General features: G+C 54.2%; 1 protein-coding gene and 1 pseudogene across 1 annotated transcript; one reads left to right on the top strand and one right to left on the bottom strand.

The window, feature by feature from the left end:
* LOC128782904 (zinc finger protein 271-like) overlaps window positions 1-21,400 on the top strand; it is a 510,341-nt pseudogene that overhangs the window by 434,639 nt on the left and 54,302 nt on the right.
* LOC128782947 (olfactory receptor 14I1-like) lies at window positions 11,383-13,063 on the bottom strand. The gene has a single exon (XM_053933516.1). The coding sequence runs from the start codon at window positions 12,977-12,979 to the stop codon at window positions 12,008-12,010; it is 972 nt and encodes a 323-aa protein (XP_053789491.1). The 5' UTR covers window positions 12,980-13,063; the 3' UTR covers window positions 11,383-12,007.

Here is a 21,400-nt window from a genome sequence, read left to right on the forward strand (position 1 = left end):
ATTTGGCCCCAGAGCACCACAATGGAGCCCTGGTTCTATGGGGCTGCACAGTGTCACTCTGGTCCTCTCAGTTCCACGAGGCCCTGCAGTGTCACAATGGCCCCAGAGTGTCCCAATCATCACAGAATGACAGAATCAAATAGGCTGGAAAAGACCTTGGAGATCATCAAGTCCAACCAATGCCCTAATACCGCCTTGTCACCCAGACATGCCACTAAGTGCCACTGCAGAGGGACAGTGACTCTGCCACCTCCCCCCTGGCCTGCCCATTCCAATGCCCACTCGCCCTTTCTGTGAAGAACTTCTTCCTCTTGTCCAGCCTCAACCTCCCCTGGTGCAGCTCAAGGCTGTGTCTTCTTGTCCTGCCCTCCAGCAGATCCACACTCACACCCAGCTTGGTGTCATCTGCAAATTTGGTGATGGTGGGCTCGATACCCTCACCCAGATCATCAGTGTGACCCTGCCCTGGCAAGGGAGTGGGACATTCCCATCCCCACGGATCAGGGCTGGCAGCAGCATTTGGAGTATGGACATGGAAATACTGGGAGTGACTGGGAGCACACTGAGGGCTACTGGTAGCAACTGGGAATGACTGGGAATGATGGGTGCATGCTGGGGGTAACTGGGATGTACTGGGAATGAATGAGATCATCCTGGGGGCAACTGGAACCATACTGGGTCAACTGAAGTAAGTGGGAATGAACATGCTGGGGGCAACTGGGATATACTGGGAGTGTCTGGCACCATACTGCATGGGACAACACTGGGAACAGCTGGGACCATGCTGGGGGCAACTGGGGGCAACTGGGAGTGACTGTGTCTATACTGGGGGCGACTGAGGTCATACTGGCAGTGAGCAGGATTGTACTGGGGGTGACTGGGTGCAACTGGGATCATACTGGGTGGAACTGGGATGACACTTAGGAGGACTGGGATCATATTGGGAATGACCAGGAGCATGCTGAGGGCAGTTTGGACCATGTTGGGAACAACTGGGATATACCTGGAGCAACTGGAACTGAACTAAGGGTGACTCGGAGCAGCTGTGGGTAACTGGAATCATGCTGGAAGCAACTGGGAGGAAATGGGAGAGACTGGGAGCATGATGAGATTAACTGGGATATACTGGGAGAGACTGGGAGTCACTGGGATCATACTGGGAGGGACTGGAACCACAGCAATGGCCTGGGCTGGGTGATGTGGGGCCTCAGGGAGCGCAGGGAGCACTGTGACCCTGCGAGGCCCGATGGAACCAAGGGGACATTGTGACACTCTGGGCCCGGCCTGGCTGTGGGGTGTTTTGGGAGCCCCGGGGTGCCCAGGGCAGCAGAGCAGAGCCGCTGGCTCAGGGGCAGCAGCTCCCTGGGACACCCTGGGCGGGCGGGCGGCAGGGGATGCCCAGGGAGGAGAGGAAGCCAAGGCCCAGCGCCCCAAGGGCGGCACCGGCTGAGGGACGGGGCAGGAGGGAGAGGCCACTGCTGGGACGGCTCCGGGGCTGCCCAGAACTGAGCCAAGGCTGTGTGACATCACAAGGGCTGTGTGACATCACAGGGGCTGTGTGAGGTCACTGGGGAGGTCACTCCACCCCAGCCCCCCCTCACAGTTCCCCCAGAGAAGTCCAACGCTGCTCGTGCACAGCGGGGTCCCCTGTCCCCCCGGGTCCCCCCGCCCCCGGCGCCGCAGCCTCCCCCAGAGGATGTTCCACGAGATCGACCCCAGAGCCTGACACGGTGATGGGGGACGGGGCCATGGGGGGTGGGACAGGGGGACAGGGACCCCCCGGCAGCGTCCCCGCGTCCCCCAGGGCCAGAGCCTGGGCCAGGGCTCCTTCACCCTGTTACAAACGAGGGCTTGAGAGCGCTGAAAAAATCCCCAGCAAGGGAGCAGCAAAAACCAGATTTAATATTAAGCGACAGCACCACAAAGTTCCTTGGCCAGAGTCACTCTGCTCCTGACTGGACACTTCAGGCACAGCAAGGAAACATAGCAACAACAAAACCAAACAAAATCCATGCAATCAAGACAAAAATGAAGTGAAAACTGGGGGTATCCTTCCTCTGGAAAAGAACTGTCCCTCTAGACCAGTTGCCAATGGCCAGAATTGGGATTTTACCTTCAACTTTACCTATTGTGAGAGAGCAGAGGAGATTGTTGACTGGAAACATTTCCTGTGTGGGGGAGGAAGGGGCAGGTCCAGCCTTGCCCTGCCCTGGAACCCCAGCCCTGCCCTGCCCTGGAACCCCAATCCCCCCAGAGCCTCTATCCCGGCCCAGCAGTGGCTGCCAGTCCCTGGCACAGCACAGGCAATGCTCCACAGCCACCTCTGGAGCCCCAGCCCAGCTCCTGAGCAACCAAATGACCCCAAGTCCTACCTGGGGGAAGGGCCCAGGGACATCAAGGGATATTTAAGGCTGACCACAAGGCAAGCACACATCTGGACCCTACCTCCCCTTGGAATTTCCATCTGAACGCCACTGGAATCCAGGATTTGGTAGCTCTGTGTCTGCTCCTCTATATTATTTTTCTCCCTTTCTGTGTCTACTTCTACTTCTGTCCTCTTGCAAATTTTGATTAACTTAAAATTGAATAGGCTTAGAGATTGTGAAGTTAATGGGCCAAGTTAATGCTCTGAGAAGTGTTTTTTGTTGACGGAATGTCATATTAAACCTTTTGCCAAAGTTGCTCTGATTTTCTAAAGTTCCCAGTAAAGTCTGTTTTGTTGTTTTGAGCTCCTGAGAATCCCTTGCTGGTATTTCTCCAGTGCATCCAACACAGAGCACACAAACAATTGTAATTCCTTATAAATGTCTCCCTTGAGTGAGTTTTTTAGTGGATGGGGGTCAGGGCTTGTGTGTCCTGCTTGGCACAGCCCAGGCAGGGCTTTCACAGCCCCATCCCACACTCCATTTCCCAGCTGGAGCTGCTGCCTCTGAGTTCTGCTGCCCCAGCCCCAGGGACGCTCTCCTTGTGTGCCCATTCCCCCACGGTCTCTGGGCAGGGATGGCCTCAGTGGGGGCTGCTGACATCCTCAGCACCTTGGAGGCTGCTGCTGAATTTTACTGCTCCAGAGGCTTCTTCAGCCTTCAGCTCTTCTGTTCAGGAATTCAGTGCCCCAGGGATCATTAACATTCAGAACAACTTAACGAGCCAAACCTCTGGGAATAATTTGATTTAAGTTTCCAAATCTTTTGTGGTTAATTAGACAGATTTCAGAAGCCTATTCAAAGTGAATATATTTTAAAAGACAGTGAGAAGAAATTTTTTAGGTGCTGTTTAGTTTTTTTTTTTACTGCTAATACATTGATATGTGCAATATCCAATTGACACAAAATCCAAGTACCTCCTCATGCAGATTGAATAGATATGAAAATCAAGACCCTTTATGGCTGACAATCAATCAGACTCTGTCCCTACCCCCACCCCACCATTTCCCCCATCCAAGCCCTGGCACTCAGAGCAGCCTTGTGCAAATCTGAGCTCCCTCCAGCCCAGGCTGCACCTGCAGCTTTCAGCTCCTTGGCTCCAACTCCCACCTGCTTTCCCTGGAGAAGGAGCTGCCCGAGACACAGAGGGATGTTCATTTCTTGTCAGCCAACAAAGCCAAGGGAAGGCACAGCTCCATCCAATGTAAAAGTCATTCCTCTGCTGGCTATTAAATCCACTGTGCACAGCAGACAGTCTCAGAGCAATGGAAAACACCTTCTGTGCCCAGCACAGATCCCAAGGTGCCCCCAAACCCTCCCTGCCCCAATTCTGCCCAGATTTGCTCTTTGCACACACCAGTCACAGGCTGAAGTCAGGAGCTCCCTCCATGGCCAGAGGGAGGAAAAGAGGGAAAGTGGATGAAGAGCTCTCCTGTGCAGAGCCAAGGTCCAAGTGCCCCTGCAGTGGGAACCACAACTCATCAGGTTTGTGTCCTTTGGGCTCAGGGCCTGGTGACACTCAGAGGCACAGAAAGGTTTCTTGCCAACAAACACAAGTTGAACATTGGAACAGTTTAATAACCATCCCAGCTCTTCCCTCAGCTCTCTGTGATGTCCTAGCAGCATCTGACATGTTCCCCACACCCAAGGGATTTCTGTACAGGAACAGTTTTAGACAGAGACATAAGAAAAGATAATTCTGTGACAGATATAAACACAATTCGGATGTTGTATAATGTGATAATTATTTGAACTTCAGAAAGATTGGGCCACTCTCTGACTTTAAAAGCATGAAACCAGTCCATTGAGAGACACTTGAATGACCAGAAAGCATCTGGAGGAGGAAGTCTAGGTGCAACGGGAAATATATAGATCCACCTGGTCTAAATGAAGAGATGTCCTTAGACACAGCCATTTAAAAAGGAGAGCTAAAAATACCTGAAAGAACAGGGAGAGGAAATAATAAACAGGATACTAATGACACAAGTAGATGGGAAGAACAGTCTTTCTTCTCATGCCAGCAGTACACTTCCAGGTAATTCCTGTCCCTAGAGGGAAAACTTTGCCATTTCTTTAAAGTACTCAAGTGACCCAGATAATAAAAATGTGCCTGTATACGATAAAATAAGGGATATTAAACCTGTGCCCCGTTCCAGGCAGAGAAGAGCTGTGTGCCCACGAACAGGCAGTGCCACTTGTGCCCTGAGGTGCCCAGCTGGGATTGGATCTCTCAGAGAGGAGCTGAGGGAGAGCAGAGCACCTTGCAAGCTGCAGGTCCCTGCCAGCCCCGCAGGGCTCCTGTGCCATCAACATCTGCTCTGCTCCAGGCTGAAACAGGGCCCAGCACGGTGCCGGGATCATCAGAGAGCTGAGGTGTGTGCTGGAATTCCATGCCCTCGCCATGGCGCAGCAGCCCTGCATTTCCCTGCTCCAGCCTTGGTCTCCAGCACAGCCATGGAGGCTCTTTGGGCTCCTGAGTGTTCCTGCAGTCCCCAAGGGCAGCTGAGCTCTGCCTTTGGCACAGTCAGCCCTGGCCAGCGCAGGCCACGCTCAGCAATTCCTTGTCTGTGGCCGGCCTTGCTGCCAGCCCCGGCAGCGGCTGCGTGGCCCCTTGGTGGCCCTGTGCTGGCCCAGCCATGGTGCCACAGCCCCTGTGCAGGCCCAGCCCAGGACAGGAGCATTGCGGCTGGGAACGGCCCCTGTGCCGTGGTGCCCACGGCAGCCTTGGGGCTCTGTGCCCCATGGCCTCCCTGCTGGGCAGCCTCTGCCAGCTCCTGCCCAGCCCGTGGCACCTGTGGGGCTGCACAGACAGCCCTGCCCCGGGCTCTGCCGGCCTCTGGGCCAGCAGAGAGGCCGGCCAGGGCTGGCCATGGCCGGGAACAGGCCCTGAGCCCCGCAGCAGGATGGAGCTGGGCCACAGCCAAACTCAGCCCAGGCCAAAGCTGGGCTCAGCAGCCAAGGGCTGCCAAGGGCTGGGGACAGAGGCTGGCGCTGACAAATGTCCTGGGCCCCCTCCCTGCTGTGTCCATGCCCCCAAGGGCACAGAGCAGCCTCCTCTCTGGGGCACTTGCCTGTTTTCAATGCCTTGCACAGGCGCTGGCCCTGCCCCACAAGGCCTGGGCTGAGTCCTGCCCCTGCACGCTCAGCCAGGCTGAGATGGACACTGCTGGTTTCTGGGCCAGGCTCTCGGAGCCCAGCCCAGCTCCCTGCAAGCTCTGCCAGCTGCCCTGAGCTCTGTGCAGCACCAAGGGCCTCTCCCCAGCACAGCCCAGCCGGCTCTGGCCCCACAGCTCTGCTCAGGCCAGGCTGCTCTGGCCACTGGCCCCACGGCCTCAGCCCGTGCCAAGGGCACAGCAGCAGCTGCAGCTCAGCCAGGACTCAGCCCCAGCCATGGGGGAAGGGGCTTGCCCAAGGCACAAGGAGGCTCCCTGGCTGCCCTGCTCCCCTCGGCCTCAGCTGCTGAGAGCTCTGCAGCCCCTGCTGCCATCCCATCTGCCCAGGCCAGCACAAGAGCCCCGGCCTTGGGGCCCTCCAGAGCTGCTCCTGCTCCAGGCCCAGGGCCCATCCCAGAGCTGGGGCAGCCACAAAGCTCTGCCCATTTCTGCTCATTGCTGCTCTATGGGGATGGATCCTCAGACACTTGGAGGTTGCTGCTGAATTTTCCTACTCCAGAGGCCTCTTCTTTCTTGAGCTCTTCAGTTCATGAATTCTGTGTGAAAAAATCTCTTAAACAGTTGTTCTAATCGCCTAATCAAGAATAGCCTCTGGGAATAACTGAAGTTTTCAATTCTTCTGTGGTTAATTAGACAGATTTCAGAAGTGTATTCAAAGTGAATAGACTATATTGAAGACTATGCAGGGATAGCTGTTTTGTCCTGTGTTCTTTTCCTGTTTTCTTTTCCTGTTTCTAGATTGATATCAGCAATGTCCAATTGATATTGACCCCCAGCATCTTCTAATGCAGTCTGAATAGAGATGAAAATAAGACCCTTCATGGCTGACAATCAATCAGACTCTCTCCCTTCCTCCTCCCCACCAATTCCCTCATCCATGCCCCTGGCACTCAGAGCAGCTGAGGAATGGAGTCACATCCAGGGCTGTCCCCAGGGCTCAGGATTGGGGCCAGGTCAGTGAAATCTCTTTATTGCTGATCTGGACGAAGCCATTGAGGGCACCCTCAGTCATTTCCAGGCGAGCCCAGGCTGGGTGGGAGTGTGGCTGTGCTGGAGGGCAGGAAGCTCTGCAGAGGGATATGGAAACCCGGGGCAAGGGGGAAATCCCCCTGTCTGCCCTGGGGTGCTCTGACTCCCAGGAAAACACTGACTTTGACCCTCATTCATGGAGAAGGCCTCCTAAGCCTCAAAGTAAACTAGAGTCCACAAAAGTGTGAAATAGATTGTAGAGATTGTAGAGAGTAGTTTAGTATGTCACATGGGTGAGAAATTTAGATTTTAGGATTTTTAGCATATTGTAGATAGATGCAATATGGAGGATGCAGGGTGTTGTCTCAAAGTACTTTGTTCTTTCTTCTTCCTACTTCTTTTAGGGTTTCGGTGGTATCTTGTAATTGGGCGGAAAAATTTGCATTGCAGACCTTTAGGGGTCAGTTATTGAGTTAGAAAGGGAAATAATCTAGGTGTCATTTCTTAATTGGGTAGTTTAGTTTTAGATTAGAGCTAAAAAGACCTTGTGGCACGAGTTTGTTAGCAGTTCTGTGCTGTTTTCACACATGTAAGGTCTGAGTGCAGACAGTGTGCTGAAGTCTTGATAAGAATAAAACAAGAACCTGAAGAATGAAAAAATCCTGTGTGTCTGCTTTTCCTAACGAAGAACTGCTTCAAAGAGGGTTTCACCCTGTCAGAGGAGCCCTCAGGGAGTTGCCCGACCTGGGGCCCACAAACTCACAGAGGGATCTGGACAGGCTGGAGCCATGGGCCCAGGACAATTGGATGAGGTTCACCAAGGCCAAGGGCCGGGTCTGCCCTGGGCTCACAACCCCCCCAAATCCCTGGCTGTGCCCTGCCCCTGATCCCCACAGCCTGTCCTGTTTCCTTCATCCCTGCATTGCCAGGGACTTTCTGGGACAAGGCAGCTCTGCTCTGGGGATGGAGGGAGCTCCAGGTGCCACCACTGGAGTGGGAACCACAACTCATCAGGTTTGTGTCCTTTGGGGGTCAGGAACTGGTGAGACTCAGAGGCACAGAAAGTTTCTCTTCATGACCAGCAGACCACAGTTGAACAGGACACAATTTAATAACAATCACACTCTTCCCTGAGCTATGTGCAACGTCCCAGAAGCGTCTGATGACTCCAGCATCCACAAGTGATTTCCATACTAGAATGGATTTTATTATGAAACCACGTGGTTTTCCATACTAAAATGGAATTTAGTATGGAAATGTGGTTCTGTGATAGATATAAATACAATTAAGTTCTTGTATCAGGATGGTCGTCCTGGAGTGGGGGAAAAACAGCTCAAACAATTCCTGATTTGCAAAGCTGTCAGTGGTGGATGGAGAAGGGAGGTCAGGCTGCTTTTGGTGTTGAGGAAATGCTGAAACCAGCCTGACTCATTTCATCTCCTCCTGGCCTGGCTGATCTCCCCTCTTTCCCCTTCCACCCATTGGCTTTTGTCTCCCACCAGGCCCCCCGGTGAAGAGCCTGGCTCTGTGTTCTCCATCCCCTCCTGGCTGGCACTGCCAGGCTGGGATGAGGAGCCCCTCAGCCTTCCCTGCTCCGGGCTGGACAAGCCCAGCTCCCTCAGCCTCTGCTCACAGCCCAAGGGCTCCAGCCCCACCTTGGAGGCCCTTCCCTAAGCCTGCTCCAGCTGCCAGACATCTTTCCTGCCCTGGGGAACCCAACCCAGGCCACAGGGACCTGGATAATCCACGTCCTTGATGTCCTGGTCACACAGCCCTGGCCCCTTTTCCCCGTGTCAGGCTCTGGGGTGGATCCTGTGGAACATCCTTTGGTGGAGGCTGTGGCTCCAGATGGACCGGGGGGATAGCAGGGGACAGGGACCCCGCTGGGCATGAACAGCATTGGACTTGTTGGGAGAAACTGTGAGGGGGAGCTGGGGCGGAGTGACCAACCCAGTGACCTCACAGAGCCCTCCTGGGATGTCACACGTCCCTCTGTGATGTCACAGACTGCTCTGAGATGTCACAGCCCAATTTTTAGTCTCACACAGCTGGTCTCTGACGCCACAATCCATTCTGTGATGTCACAGAGCTGCCCTGTAATGTCACAGCAAAATCTGAGATGTCACAGCCAGCTCTGTGATGTCACAGAGAAAGTCTATGGTGCTGTAGCTGCTCAATGACCTCACATAACCCACTCTGTGATGTCACAGCCCACTCTGTGACCTCATGTTACAGATGATAAATTGTCTCCACCAGGTGAGCCCACACCTGGAGCTTGTTCTCCAAAACCCCAGGCCTATGGAAACCACACAATGCCCATTGTGTGAGAAAGGGAGCTGGAAGTTCACCAGCCTCAGTGTCCTGCCAGCTCAGCCAGGCCCACAGGAACATTGGGGCCCACAGCCACCAGGGACCACCAGAGAGACCCCCAGGTCAGAAGAGAGCATGGGTAACGGGGAGGGGAAATATGTTAATGATTTTGGGGAAATGATTATCAGATGTATGTTTAGTCCAGGACAATTAATGAATATGTGTGCAAAATACAGAATATAAACAGAAACAGCCTTTAAAAACAAAGGGGTCCAGGGAGGATGGACACATTTCAAGAAAGTAATCTTAAGTGGGAAGGAGCAGCCTGTCCCAGTGTGGCAAAAGATGAACTGGTGAGGAAAATGACTGTCCTGACTGCCCATGGAGCTTTTGTGGGAACTCAAGGGAAGGACGAGGGTGCATCAACTTCGGACAGAAGGTCAGGGAACTTTGGAAGTGTTTGAGGATGTTGTTAGGTCATTCAGAAAAAAAAGGAAAAAGGTTAAATCTGAATTAGAGATTAACCTGGCCACTTCTGTGAAAAATAATAAAAAATGTTTCATAAATAACTTAATACAAAATGTGGGATAAGGAGAACTTCTACTCTTTATTGGATGCCATGGAGAATAGAGTAACTAAAGATCAGGAAAAAGCTGAGCTACTTAACATCTTGTTTGTCTCAATTTTCAATATATGAACAGGTTGTCCTCAGGACAAGAGTTCTCCTGAGTTGGCAGATGGGCACAGGGAGGAGAACAGCCCCTGTAATCCAGGAGGGAGCAGCTGGTGACCTGCTGAGCCACTCAGATGCTCACAGGTGTATGGGATGGGATGGGATCCATCCTAGGGGGATGAGGGAGCTGGTGGATGAGCTCCCCAAGCTGCTCTCCATCATTTCCATCAGTCCTGGCTCAGCAGGGAGGTGCCAGAGCACTGGAGGTGCCAGTGTGAGCCCATCCCCAAGAAGGGCTGGAAGGAGGATCTGGGGAACTCCAGGCCTGTCAGCCTGACCTCGGTGCCCGGCAAGGTTCTGGAACAGATCACCTTGAGAGCCATCACAGGGCAGCCACAGGATGGCCGAGGGGTCAGAGCCAGCCAGCGTGGATTTAAGAGGGGCAGGTCCTGCCTGAGCAACCTGATCTCCTTTTATAACCAGGTGACCCAGCTGTGGATGTGGGAAAGGCTGTGGATGTGTCCATCTGCACTTCAGCAAAGCCTTTGACACTGTCTCTGGCAGCATTCCCTGGAAAAGCTGCAGCCCACGGCTTGGGCAGGTTCTGTCCTCGCTGGGAGATGGAAGAGCTGGCTGGAGGCTGGGCCCAGAGAGTGGTGGGGATGGTGCTGCATCCAGCTGGTGTCCAGTCCCTGCTGCTGTCCCCCAGGGATCTGTGCTGGGCCCGGTCCTGTTTAGCATCTTCACTGATGATCTGGCTGAGGGGATCGAGCCCACCATCACCAAATTTGCAGATGACACCAAGCTGGGTGTGAGTGTGGATCTGCTGGAGGGCAGGACAAGAAGACACAGCCTTGAGCTGCACCAGGGGAGGTTGAGGCTGGACAAGAGGAAGAAGTTCTTCACAGAAAGGGTGAGTGGGCATTGGAATGGGCAGGTCAGGGGGAGGTGGCAGAGTCACTGTCCCTCTGCAGTGGCACTTAGTGGCATGTCTGGGTGACAAGGCGGTATTAGGGCATTGGTTGGACTTGATGATCTCCAAGGTCTTTTCCAGCCTATTTGATTCTGTCATTCTGTGATGATTGGGACACTCTGGGGCCATTGTGACACTGCAGGGCCTCGTGGCACTGAGAGGACCAGAGTGACACTGTGCAGCCCCATAGAACCAGGGCTCCATTGTGGTGCTCTGGGGCCAAATGGAACCAGGGAGTCCCCCGTGACACTGGGTCCTCGTGGAACCACAGAGGCCATTGTGACACTGCGGGGCCTGGTGGAACCCAGGGGTTTCACCATTTGGACACTGCGAAACCAAGGAGAGCATTGGGAGAGTCCAGGGCCCAGTGGAACCAAGGGGCCGTTCTGACACTGCGGGGCCTCACGGAACCAAGGGGACATTGTGACACTGCAGGACCTCGTGGAACCAAGGGGCCACTGTGACACTCTGGGGCCTCAAGGAATCTGGAAGGCCGTTGTGACACTGTGTGGCCTCGTGGAAACAAGGAGTCCATTGTGACACTGAGGGGACTTGTGGAACCACAGAGAGCATTGTGACAGTGTGGGACCTCATGTGACCATGGGGCCTTTGTGACACCCTGGGGCCCCATGGAACCAAGGGGCCACTGTGAAACTGCGGCACCAATGAGAACATTGTGACACTGTGAAGCCCCATGGAACCAAGGAGTCCATTGTCACATTTTGGGGCCCCATGGAAGCAAGGAGACCAGTGTGACAGTGCAGGGCCTGGGGTAACCAAAGGGACCTTGTGACACTGAGGGGCCCCTTGGACCAAGGACATCTTTGCAGATGACACCAAGCTGGATGTGAATGTAGGTCTATGGGAGCATAGGAGAGCTCTGCAGAGGGACATGGACAGGCTGGATCCAGGGCCCAAATCCAACAAGGTCAGGTTTAACAAGTCCAAGTGCCGGGTCCTGCACTTTGGCCACAACAACCCCTGCAGTGCTCCAGGCTGGGGACAGAGGGGCTGGAGAGCAGCCAGGCAGAAAGGGACCTGCAGGGACTGATGGACAGCAGGCTGGACATGAGCCAGCCGTGTGCCTAGGTGGCCAAGAAGGCCAATGGCTCCTGGCCTGGATCAGGAATGGTGTGGCCAGCAGGAGCAGAGCTGCTGCGCCAGCACTGATCTGCCCCCAGCTCTGCACACAGACATTGCTGCTGCAGCTCCAGAGAAGGCAAAAAAGGGCAGCTCTGCAGAAAACTTTGCTGGGAGATCCTTGAGTTCCTTTAAAGCTACCGAGAGCGCAGCCCCTCATTGACACAGTCTGTGGCCACAGGGAAGGTGGAGGCAAACAAAATGAGCAATGGCACAAACAATGACATTTCTTTGTGGACAATCTGAAAAACCTAAAACAAAGGAAAAAGAACTTCCAAAATGAAACCAACAAGAAGTATCAAAGCTGAGTTTTATTACAAGTGATTTGCAGAAAATGGTCAGCAGTTTAATATTTCTGAAAGCATCCAGTCATCAGTCTCCACACTGCAGCCCTGAGCTCCTGGTTCCTCAGGCTGTAGATGAGGGGGTTCAGGGCTGGAGACACCACCGAGTACAGAACTGACACTGCCAAATCCAGGGATGGGGAGGACATGGAGGGGGGCTTCAGGTAGGCAAATAAACCAGTGCTGATAAACAGGGAGACCACAGCCAGGTGAGGGAGGCAGGTGGAAAAGGCTTTGTGCCGTCCCTGCTCAGAGGGGATCCTCAGCACGGCCCTGAAGATCTGCACATAGGAGAAAACAATGAACACAAAACATCCCAATCCTAAACAGACACTTACAGCAAGAAGCCCAAATTCCCTGAGATAGGATTTGGAGCAGGAGATCTTGAGCATCTGGGGGATTTCACAGAAGAACTGGCCCAGGGCATTGCCATGGCACAGGGGCAAGGAAAATGTATTGGCTGTGTGCATGAGAGCATTGAGAAAGGCACTGGCCCAGGCAGCTGCTGCCATGTGGGCACAAGCTCTGCTGCCCAGGAGGGTCCCGTAGTGCAGGGGTTTGCAGATGGACACGTAGCGGTCGTAGCACATGGTGGTCAGGAGGGAAAACTCTGCAGAGATGAAAAAGACAAAAAAAAAGAGCTGTGCAGCACATGCTGTGTAGGAGATGGTGCTGGTGTCCCAGAGGGAATTGTGCATGGCTTTGGGGACAGTGGTGCAGATGGAGCCCAGGTCGCTGAGGGCCAGGTTGAGCAGGAAGAAGAACATGGGTGTGTGCAGGTGGTGGCCGCAGGCTACGGCGCTGATGATGAGGCCGTTGCCCAGGAGGGCAGCCAGGGAGATGCCCAGCAAGAGGCAGAAGTGCAGGAGCTGCAGCTGCCGCGTCTCTGCCAGTGCCAGCAGGAGGAAGTGGCTGATGGAGCTGCTGTTGGACATTTCTTCACTCTGGGCATCATGAAATGTTAAAAAAGGCATTGACAAGATAGGGCCAATTTCTTTGAGTCCGTCCTATGTATTTTATTTGGAATCCTTTTAAAATTACTTCTCTTCCTGTGAGGGAACTTCACTAAAGTGAAGTTTTTTTTTTGTTTTTTTTTTTTTTTTTTTGAGTTGGTGTTTCTGCTGCTGAGTTACTGCCTGATCTTATCTTCCGCATTGCTCTCAGCCGGAACACTGGGGAGCCCAGAGGGAGAACAGGGCTCCCTGTGCCCCAGTGCAGTCAGACCTGCTGGTCCCCACACAGGTGCACTTTGCTTATTTCACCTCCTTTATTTCAGGGTGATTGAACTTAAAACATCCCTGAAAAATAAAGTGGAATCTTGATAGCTCCAATTTCAAAATAAATTTCCCGAATAACTTCTCTCATTTTTTTTTCTTTGTTGTTGAACAGGAAGGGATAGCAAAGGTTCCTCTGCCTCTCTGCTGCCTGGAGTTGTGCCTACTGGGAGCTGTTTCTCTCTATCCAAGCCTTGTCCCTGCCAGTGTTGCCAGAGCCCATCCCTGCCCTTGGGGCTCAGCTCTGCCCTGCAGACCCCTCCCAGCACAGGGCACTCCCAGGGGCATCTCCCTTGCAGCAGGGCCTTAAGGGCAGGACAGACAAACAGAGATGCTGCAAGCCAAGGTGCTGCTGCTGCTGTCCCTAGCTAGAGGAGGGTGAGGAGGCACTTTCTGAGGGAGATCTGAGGCAGATCTGCTGATGCCCAGGGTGACAGTGCAGGAGTCTCAGTGACACAGACAAACCTGACAGCCCCTTTGCCTTCCCTTTAGGAGAAAGCTGACAGCAGCCCTGGCCATGCTGCACCATCTCCACAGCAGGAGGAACCTGCCCTGATGGGGGTCACTCCTTCCACCTCCAACTTCTCCCCTGCACAGTCCATGGGGAGCTGCCAGGCAGGCTGAGAGCTGTCCTGGCAGGTGGCACATCCCCTGGGCTGGCCAAGAGCCCTGAGGGCTGCAGGAGCTGCTCTGCAGGACAGCCTTGGGCAGCCCTGACTGCAGCCCCAGCTTCACCCCCTGCAGCTGTCCCTGGCAGCAGGAGCCCTCCTGCCCTGTCCCTCTGACGGTGCCCAGGGCAGCCCCGCTCTGCAGCACATCCTCCCCAAACCAGAAACAGCAGCAGAGCCATCCTTACAGTCACATCAGTCCTGTCCTGGGTCAGCTTCAGGAGATCCCTGCAGCCAGAGACTGACGGTGTCAGAAGTGGTGAAGATTTTCCATGAATGAGCTCAGAATTTTCCTTCCAGCTGCTTTGAGCTGCTGTCAGCTTCACTGCCTTCAGGTGCTGGCAGGCAGCACCCTCAGCCCTGCTGGGCTGGGAGAGGAGCTGCTCCTCAGGAGAAATGTCTTTTTGAAGCTCTTCTTGGTTTGGCAGGACCTGTCTTTGTGCCAGGAGCCCAGCCCAGCTCAGCAGCACAGACACAGCACCAGGACTTTAATGACCCTCTGGGGCTTTGGTGCTGTTTACACCAGACTCAGTCCCTGAGAGAGTGTTCAAAAAACTTCTCAAGAATTAGAAGTCAGAATCAAACTCCAAAGTTTCTTGAAGTTTTAATGGGTCCCACTGAGGGACACAACTGAGAAAGTGTCCCCAGGTTCCAGGTACAGCAGAACACTGGAGGCACTGATGACAGGTGGGGACAGCAAGGGAAAGGTGTCTCTGGTGCTGAGCAAACCTGGATGTGTTTCAGGAATGCAAAGGGCCAAGGCTGAGCCCCAGCCCCTGGCAAGGCAGATCCTGTCCCTCCCTCATTGCTCAGGGCTCTTCCCGGGATGGGCACTGGCATGTGGGGATGTGCAGTGCCAAGGGCAGGACCATGGGGCGGCCCCTGCCAGGCTGCTGAGCAGGGACAAGGAAGCACTGAGGCCCCAGGGCTGCAAGGGTCACTTGAACCCTCGTGGGCTCAGGCCCAGGGCCAGCAGCCATGGCCAAAGTGCTGCACAGGTTGGCTCTGTCAGGGCCTTGCAGCTGTTGCACATGCCTGTGCCCTCTGCAGCCCAGGCTGTCCTACGGTGTCCCTGCCCTGCGCCTCTGTCCCTGCCGGCTGTCCTCATCCCCCGGCTGCCCCACCTCGCTGGCCCCTTCCTTTGCTGACAGCTCTGCCTCCTGCCTGCCTCTGCCTGCCCACACAAAGCCTTGGGCTGCTCCAGGCTCCTTCTGGGGACGTGTTGCACCACAGCCCTGCCCTGGGAGGGAAATTCCTTTCTTCTCTTGTGTCCAGTCTGGACTTCTCCAGCTGCATTTCTGGTATAATTTCTCTCTCTGGCTGTTTCCCACTATGGAGAAAAGCTCCACCATTTCTGAATCCACCCTTCAAGCCCTGCCAGGCCACTCCTGATCTGTCCTCAGTCTCTTCACATCTGAGCCCAGGCACATCAGCCTCCATATACGTGTTTGGTTCTTGAGGCTTGCAAACCAAGCCAGGGAGATCTCCGGGCCCTCTCCAAGGTGTTTGCAAATGAAAACATTCTGCTAATTTCACCAGAGGCCAAGGCCAGGCAGAACTGACTGTCCTGGCAGCTTTCGTCTGGCAGCAATCCTAGGATAGATGGAATTTTGGTGGCCAAGTTCCAGTTTCTGCCACGGTCCCTGGAGAAGAAGCTCAGTTCTCTTCTGTAGGAAGGAAGGCACAAAGCCCCAGTGCTTCTGAGGCAGATGAGATGTGACCACCAGAGGCCAAGGCCAGTCAGAGCTGGTAGGATTTTTCTGGCAGATACCCTTGCATACAGGAAACTTTATAGGGGAGATACCAATTTTGTCCATGGCTGTCTGAAAAGAGGGACAGTTCTTTTCCATGGCAAGGAAAGCACGGAGCCCCAGTGCTCCAGGAGCTGATGAGAGGCAGCCCTTGGCATTCCAAGATCAGCCAGACCTGTCAGGTGGCCCCTGGGAGGCCAAGCCAGCCAGACCTGTTCCATGTTCCCTCGGTTCCATGGGGCCCCACAGTGTCCCAATGGTCCCTTGCTTCCAGGAGGCCCTGAGGTGTCACAATGCCCCCTTGGTGACACGAGGCCCTGAAGATCCCTCATGGTCTCCATGGTTCCATCAGGCCCCACAGAGTCAGAATGGCCTCTGGGTCCATGAAGCCCCGCTGTGTCACCATGGCCCCTTGGTTCCATGGGCTCCAGTGGTGCCACAATGATCCCCTTGGTTCCATGAGGTCCCCACAGTGTCACAGGGATCTCCATGGGAAGGAAAGAACCGAGCCCCAGTGTGGCAGGGGCAGCCACCAGAGGCCAAGGCCAGCCAGACTTGACAGTACTGACAGATTTTGGCTGGGAGCAACCCTTGGATATAGGGAATTTGGGAGGTGGAACGCCAATTTCAGCCATTTCTGCATTGGTAAGAAGGATGGTTCTTTTCCATAGGAAGGAAAGCACAGAGCCCAAGTGTTTCAGGGGCAGAAGAGGAGAGAGGTGGCTCCTGAGAGGCTGAGCCAGCCAGACCTGTCTGTCCTGACAGCTTCTGTCACTGAGAAATCCTTGGATCTAGGGAACTCTGGAGGAACATTCCCAACTTTGGCCATGGGCATCTGGTTGAGATGGATGGTTTTTCCCATAGGAAAGAAAAGCACCAAGCCCAGGTGTTTTGGAAGAAGATGAGAGGTGGTCACCATAGGCCAAGAGAATCAGATCTGTCTTTCCTGGCACCTTTCATCTGGGAGGAATCCTTGGATGTACAGAGTTTTGGAGGTGGAATCTCAGTTTTGGCCATGGGCACCTGGGCAGGAAGAAGAGTTCTTTTCATCAGGAAGGAAAGCACAAAGCCCCAGTGTTTCAAAGGCAGATAAGAATCAGCTCTTTGGAAACCAAGGCCAGCCAGACTTGTCTCTCCTGGAAGCTTTCATCTGGGAGAAATCCTTGGATATAGGGAAACCTGGAGGCGGATTCCCAACTTTGGCCATGGATGCCTGGATGTGGAAGGTGCTTTTTTCCCATAAGAAAGAAAAGCACATGGTCCCAGTGTCTCAAAGGCAGATGAGAGGTGGCCCCCGGGTGGCCAAGCCAGCCAGACCTGTCTGTCCTGGCAGATTTCATCTGGGAACAATCTTTGCATAGAAGCAAAATAAGAGGAGGAATCCAAATTTTGGCCATGGGCACCTGGAGGAGAAGGACAGTTCTTTCCACAGGAAGGAGAGCACAGAGCCCCAGTGCCCCAGGGGCTGACAAGCAGCAGCCCGTGACATGCCAAGGTCAGCTGGACCTGTCAGGTGGCCCCCAGGTGGCCCAGCCAGCCAGACCTGTTCCATGTTCCCTTGGTTTCGTGGGACCCCACAGTGTCACAATGGTCTCCTTGGTTCCATGAGGCCCTGGAGTGTCACAATGTCCCCCTTGCTTCTGCAGTGTCACAATGGCCCCGTGCTTCCATGAGGCCCTGCAATGTCACAATGGCTTTGTGTTTCCACAGAGCCCTGATGTGTCACAATGGCCCCTCGGCTCCATGCGCCCTCGCTGTGTCACAACGGCTCCTCTGTGACACTGCGGGCTCCACAAGGTCACCACGGACCCTTGGTTCCCTGGGGCCCCCGAGTTCCACAATGGTCTCCTTGATTCCATGAGGCAGCACAGTGTCACAATGGCCCCTTGGTTCCATGAGGTTCCGCAGTGTCACCGTGGTGTCCTTGGACCCTCACTGTCACCACTGACCCATGGCTCCATGAGGTTCCCCAGTGTCACCGTGGTCGCTGTCAGAGGCTGGATGAGATCGATGTCCCGAGACCCCTTGGGATGCTCGGAATGCCCGTGTGGGGCCAGGGCCGGGTCAGGCTTTGGTTTGTACTGGGACAGAGCCCCGCCCCCAGCCCAGCCCTGGCACAGCTGTCAATCACACAGCAGGGGGCGGTGCTAACCCAGCTCTGATTGGCTGAGCTGCCAATCAATCACACAGCAGGGGTGGTGCTAACCCAGCTCTGATTGGCTGAGCTGCCAATCAATCACACAGCAGGGGCGGTACCAACCCAGCTCTGATTGGCTGAGCTGTCAATCAATCACACAGCAGCAGCTGGTGCCTACCCTGACTCTGATTGGGCAATCAACTGGCAGTCCCACCCCAGGGGCGGGCCCATGGAGGCCCAGGGGGTTAAAAGCCGGAGCTCGAGGCCAGCCCATGGTCTGGATCCTGCCTTCTCCTGGGGTTCCTCTGTTGGTGACGCTGGAACCTGAGCAGTTGGTGCCTGTGTGTGTCTCTTTCTACAGATCTTCTGTCTTTCTGTTGTTCTCTATTTCTTCTCCTTCCAATCCATCTTACCTGGAACATTTTTGGGTAACTTAACATCTTACGGTTAGAGGTCTTTAGGTTAAATGGGCTAATTTAATGAAGTTAATGCTATAATAAGAGGTTTTTGTTGAAGTGGATGTTGTATGAAACCCTTTGCTCAAGTTCCTAGATTGTCAATATTTTGGCAGTAATATTTTGTGTCATTTTGACCTCTTAGCTCCGTTGGTTAGAGCATGGTGTTGGTGTCACTGGGGCTGTGGTTCAATCCCTGTGTGGGCCATTCACTTAAGAGCTGGACTTGATGATCCTTGTGGGTCCCTTCCTAACAAGAAGATTCTTTGCATCTCGCCATGGTGAGAATATCTGGTTGGTGTTCCCCTTTGCCCCAAACTCAAGTAAAGGAGCCTTTGGTGACCACCAGCATTTCAGTGTTCTGGTGTGTTACAGCCCTGCAGGCTCACAATGGCCTCTTGTTTCCATGAGGCCCCACAGTGTCACACTGGCCCCTTGGTTCCATGAGGATCTGGAGTGTCACACAGGTTTGTGACATTTGTCCTTGCTGCCCCCCACATCCCACTGCCCCACAAACAGCCCCGAGCCACCCGTGAGGGACAGGCCCTGCTGTGCCAGGCTGGGCTCAGGGCTTGGCCTTTCTGCTTCCCCCAGCCAGCCCAGGCCTTGCTCAGCATTGCAGTTCCCTGCTCTGAGCCTTTGGCTCCCTGCAGTCCTGGCCTCAAGGAGCTGCTCTCACCATCCCTGGGGAGCCTTTGGCAGTCCCTGCCCTCGGTGGGGCCCAGTGATGCTCCAAGGGACTTGGAGTTTTGCTTCTGACTCCTTGAGCAGCTTCTTCAACCTACTCTGAGTGCCTGAGGGTCCTGAACTCAGCCTCAAATCCAACATGGCAGTCATCAAAATAGAGAAAACCTTTGGAGGATCTATTTCTTCCTTCACTTGTCTCCAAATCTCCAAGCCTTGTGCAGCTGATTGGATTCAGTCTCAAGTTCTGTTAAGAAGAACGATTTCAAAGTGTACCTCATTACTTCTTTTCTTTAATCAAGTGAGTATTTTTTTTATTTTCCAGTTCAGATAAGAGCTGATAGAAGCATTCCCCAGGTGATCTTGATGCTGAATGTCTCCTTAGGAGGTCTGGGCATGGGGAAGAATGAGCCCCTTGAGGGCTGACCCTGTTTGGACAAGCTGCTCCTCAGCCCCAGCCTCACCATGTCTGACATGGCCCACCTGGCACTGACATCCCTGTGCCCTGCAGCAGAACCTTGTCCCTGAGCTCTGCAGCTCCATGTCCCAGCCCAGTGCACCGTGTCCCACCTGCTCTCCTCAGGGCTCTGCCTGCACACAGGCCCAGGAGAAGTTTTTCTCTTGGGAAAGAAAGAATGGAAAAGCCTGAGCAAGTTTCCTGAACAACAAACCCCACTCAGGAATCACCTGCTCAGTACAGGCTGCCTGGAATGATGTCACCTTTCTACAAGGGACAGTGTGACCAGAAATGATCTCTGGAAGCAGAATTCTCTGAGTTCTTGCAGCTGAATTCTCTGTCCCTGTCCTTTCCCTGTTGCAGATGGAAGCTGCTGGTGCCATCCTCACCTTTAAGCTCTCTTTTGAATGCAAACAGATGTTCCCAGCTGTGTTAAGCAGGATTTGCTCCATGTTTCTATAAATCTTTTGTGTTCCCCATGGAAGGAAGGGGCCATTTTGGCAGTGAGGGGGTGACGTGGAAGCAAGGAGTCAATTGTGACCCTGGGGTCCCATGGAAGCAAGGGGCCATGGTGACACAGCAGGGCCACGTGGATCCAGTGGTCCATTGTGACACTGTGGATCCAAGGAGACCATGGAGACACCCCCAGAACCTCATGGAACCAAGGAGCCCACGGTGACCCAGCGGGGCTGCATGGAGCCAATGGCCCATGGTGACACTGCCCATCCAAGGAGGCCATTTGGACACTGCGGAAGCTCATGGAGCCAGGTAGGCCATTGTGACACTGAGGAACTTCATGCCACCAAATATCCATGGTGACACAGCAGGGCACCACGGGAACCCAGGAACCGCTGTTGGCAGTGTGGAAACTCATGGAACCAGGGGCCCTTGTGGCACTGCAGAACCAACACAGCTGCTGCACCTTGTCCCCGGGCCCTGCACAGCTCCTTGGGAGGCACGGCAGGAGCAGCACCCTGGGAGCCTCGGGAATGCCCCTCTGGCATCCATGGCACATGCTCCCAGGGGCTAGAATTCCAGTTCCCGGCCAGGAAACGATCTTCCTGCCCTTGAAGGCAAAGCTCTTATGGAAGAGCCAAAAGCCACGTGCAGCAAGATCCTACAGTGACATTTCACTGCCAGGCTTTATAACTTCACCCATGGTGGTTGTAGCTCCTGCACTGGGAATGAAATCAGGGCAGGGCCTTCCACTGCCTGCACTGCAGGAAGAGCTTCAAGCAAAAATCCCACCTCATCAGGCACCGGCACATCCACACCAGGGAGAGGCCCTACGACTGTCCCCAGTGTGGGAAGAGCTTCTCCAGTAGCTCTCACTTGACCCGACATGAACAGAGGCACAAGTAAGGGAAGCCCTGCAGGTGCCTCAACTGCAGGAGGAGCTTCATGAACTGTTCCAGCTCCATCCCCCATGGGAGAGCCCATGTTGGGAAGAGCCCTGGTGATCCATGTTCCCTGTGATCCATCACATCATTATCTTTTCCTGCCCCTGCCAATGAAATGGTTTGGGATTGAGGAACATGAGGGTCTGGCCATGGCCCTGTCATTACATTCACTCCCACCTCAGGTCATTGCCAGGGGCAGGAAAGGGACTCTCTCTCTCTTTCTCTCTCTCTCTCTCTCTCTCTCTCTGAGGAGAAGGGTGTACTTTCCAGGCAGGAGGAAATACATGGTCAGGAAGAGCCAGTCAATGGTGATGTAGTTTTCCCTGTAAATAGTTTATCTTATCCCTTCTGTTATCAATATTGTTGCTGTTCCTGTTTGTTCCGTCTCTCGTTGCTGTTCCCAGTAAATTGTTCTTATCCCAACCCGGGATCTTTGCCTTTTGTGCTTTCCATGGGAGGCGGGAGGGCAGCAAGCGGCAGCGCGGTTTTAGCGGGAGCAGGAAATTGGGGAATCCCATTCCTGAACCCCGGCCCGTGGAAACCGAGCATCCCAGCTGGTGCCAGCCCTG

Source organism: Vidua chalybeata, assembly GCF_026979565.1.
Source record: "Vidua chalybeata isolate OUT-0048 chromosome W unlocalized genomic scaffold, bVidCha1 merged haplotype SUPER_W_unloc_5, whole genome shotgun sequence".
Taxonomy (NCBI): domain Eukaryota; kingdom Metazoa; phylum Chordata; class Aves; order Passeriformes; family Viduidae; genus Vidua; species Vidua chalybeata.

Bases quoted from the DNA above. Each gene is read 5' to 3' on its own strand.
- LOC128782947 (XM_053933516.1), bottom strand. From the start codon at position 12,979: ATGCCTTTTTTAACATTTCATGATGCCCAGAGTGAAGAAATGTCCAAC.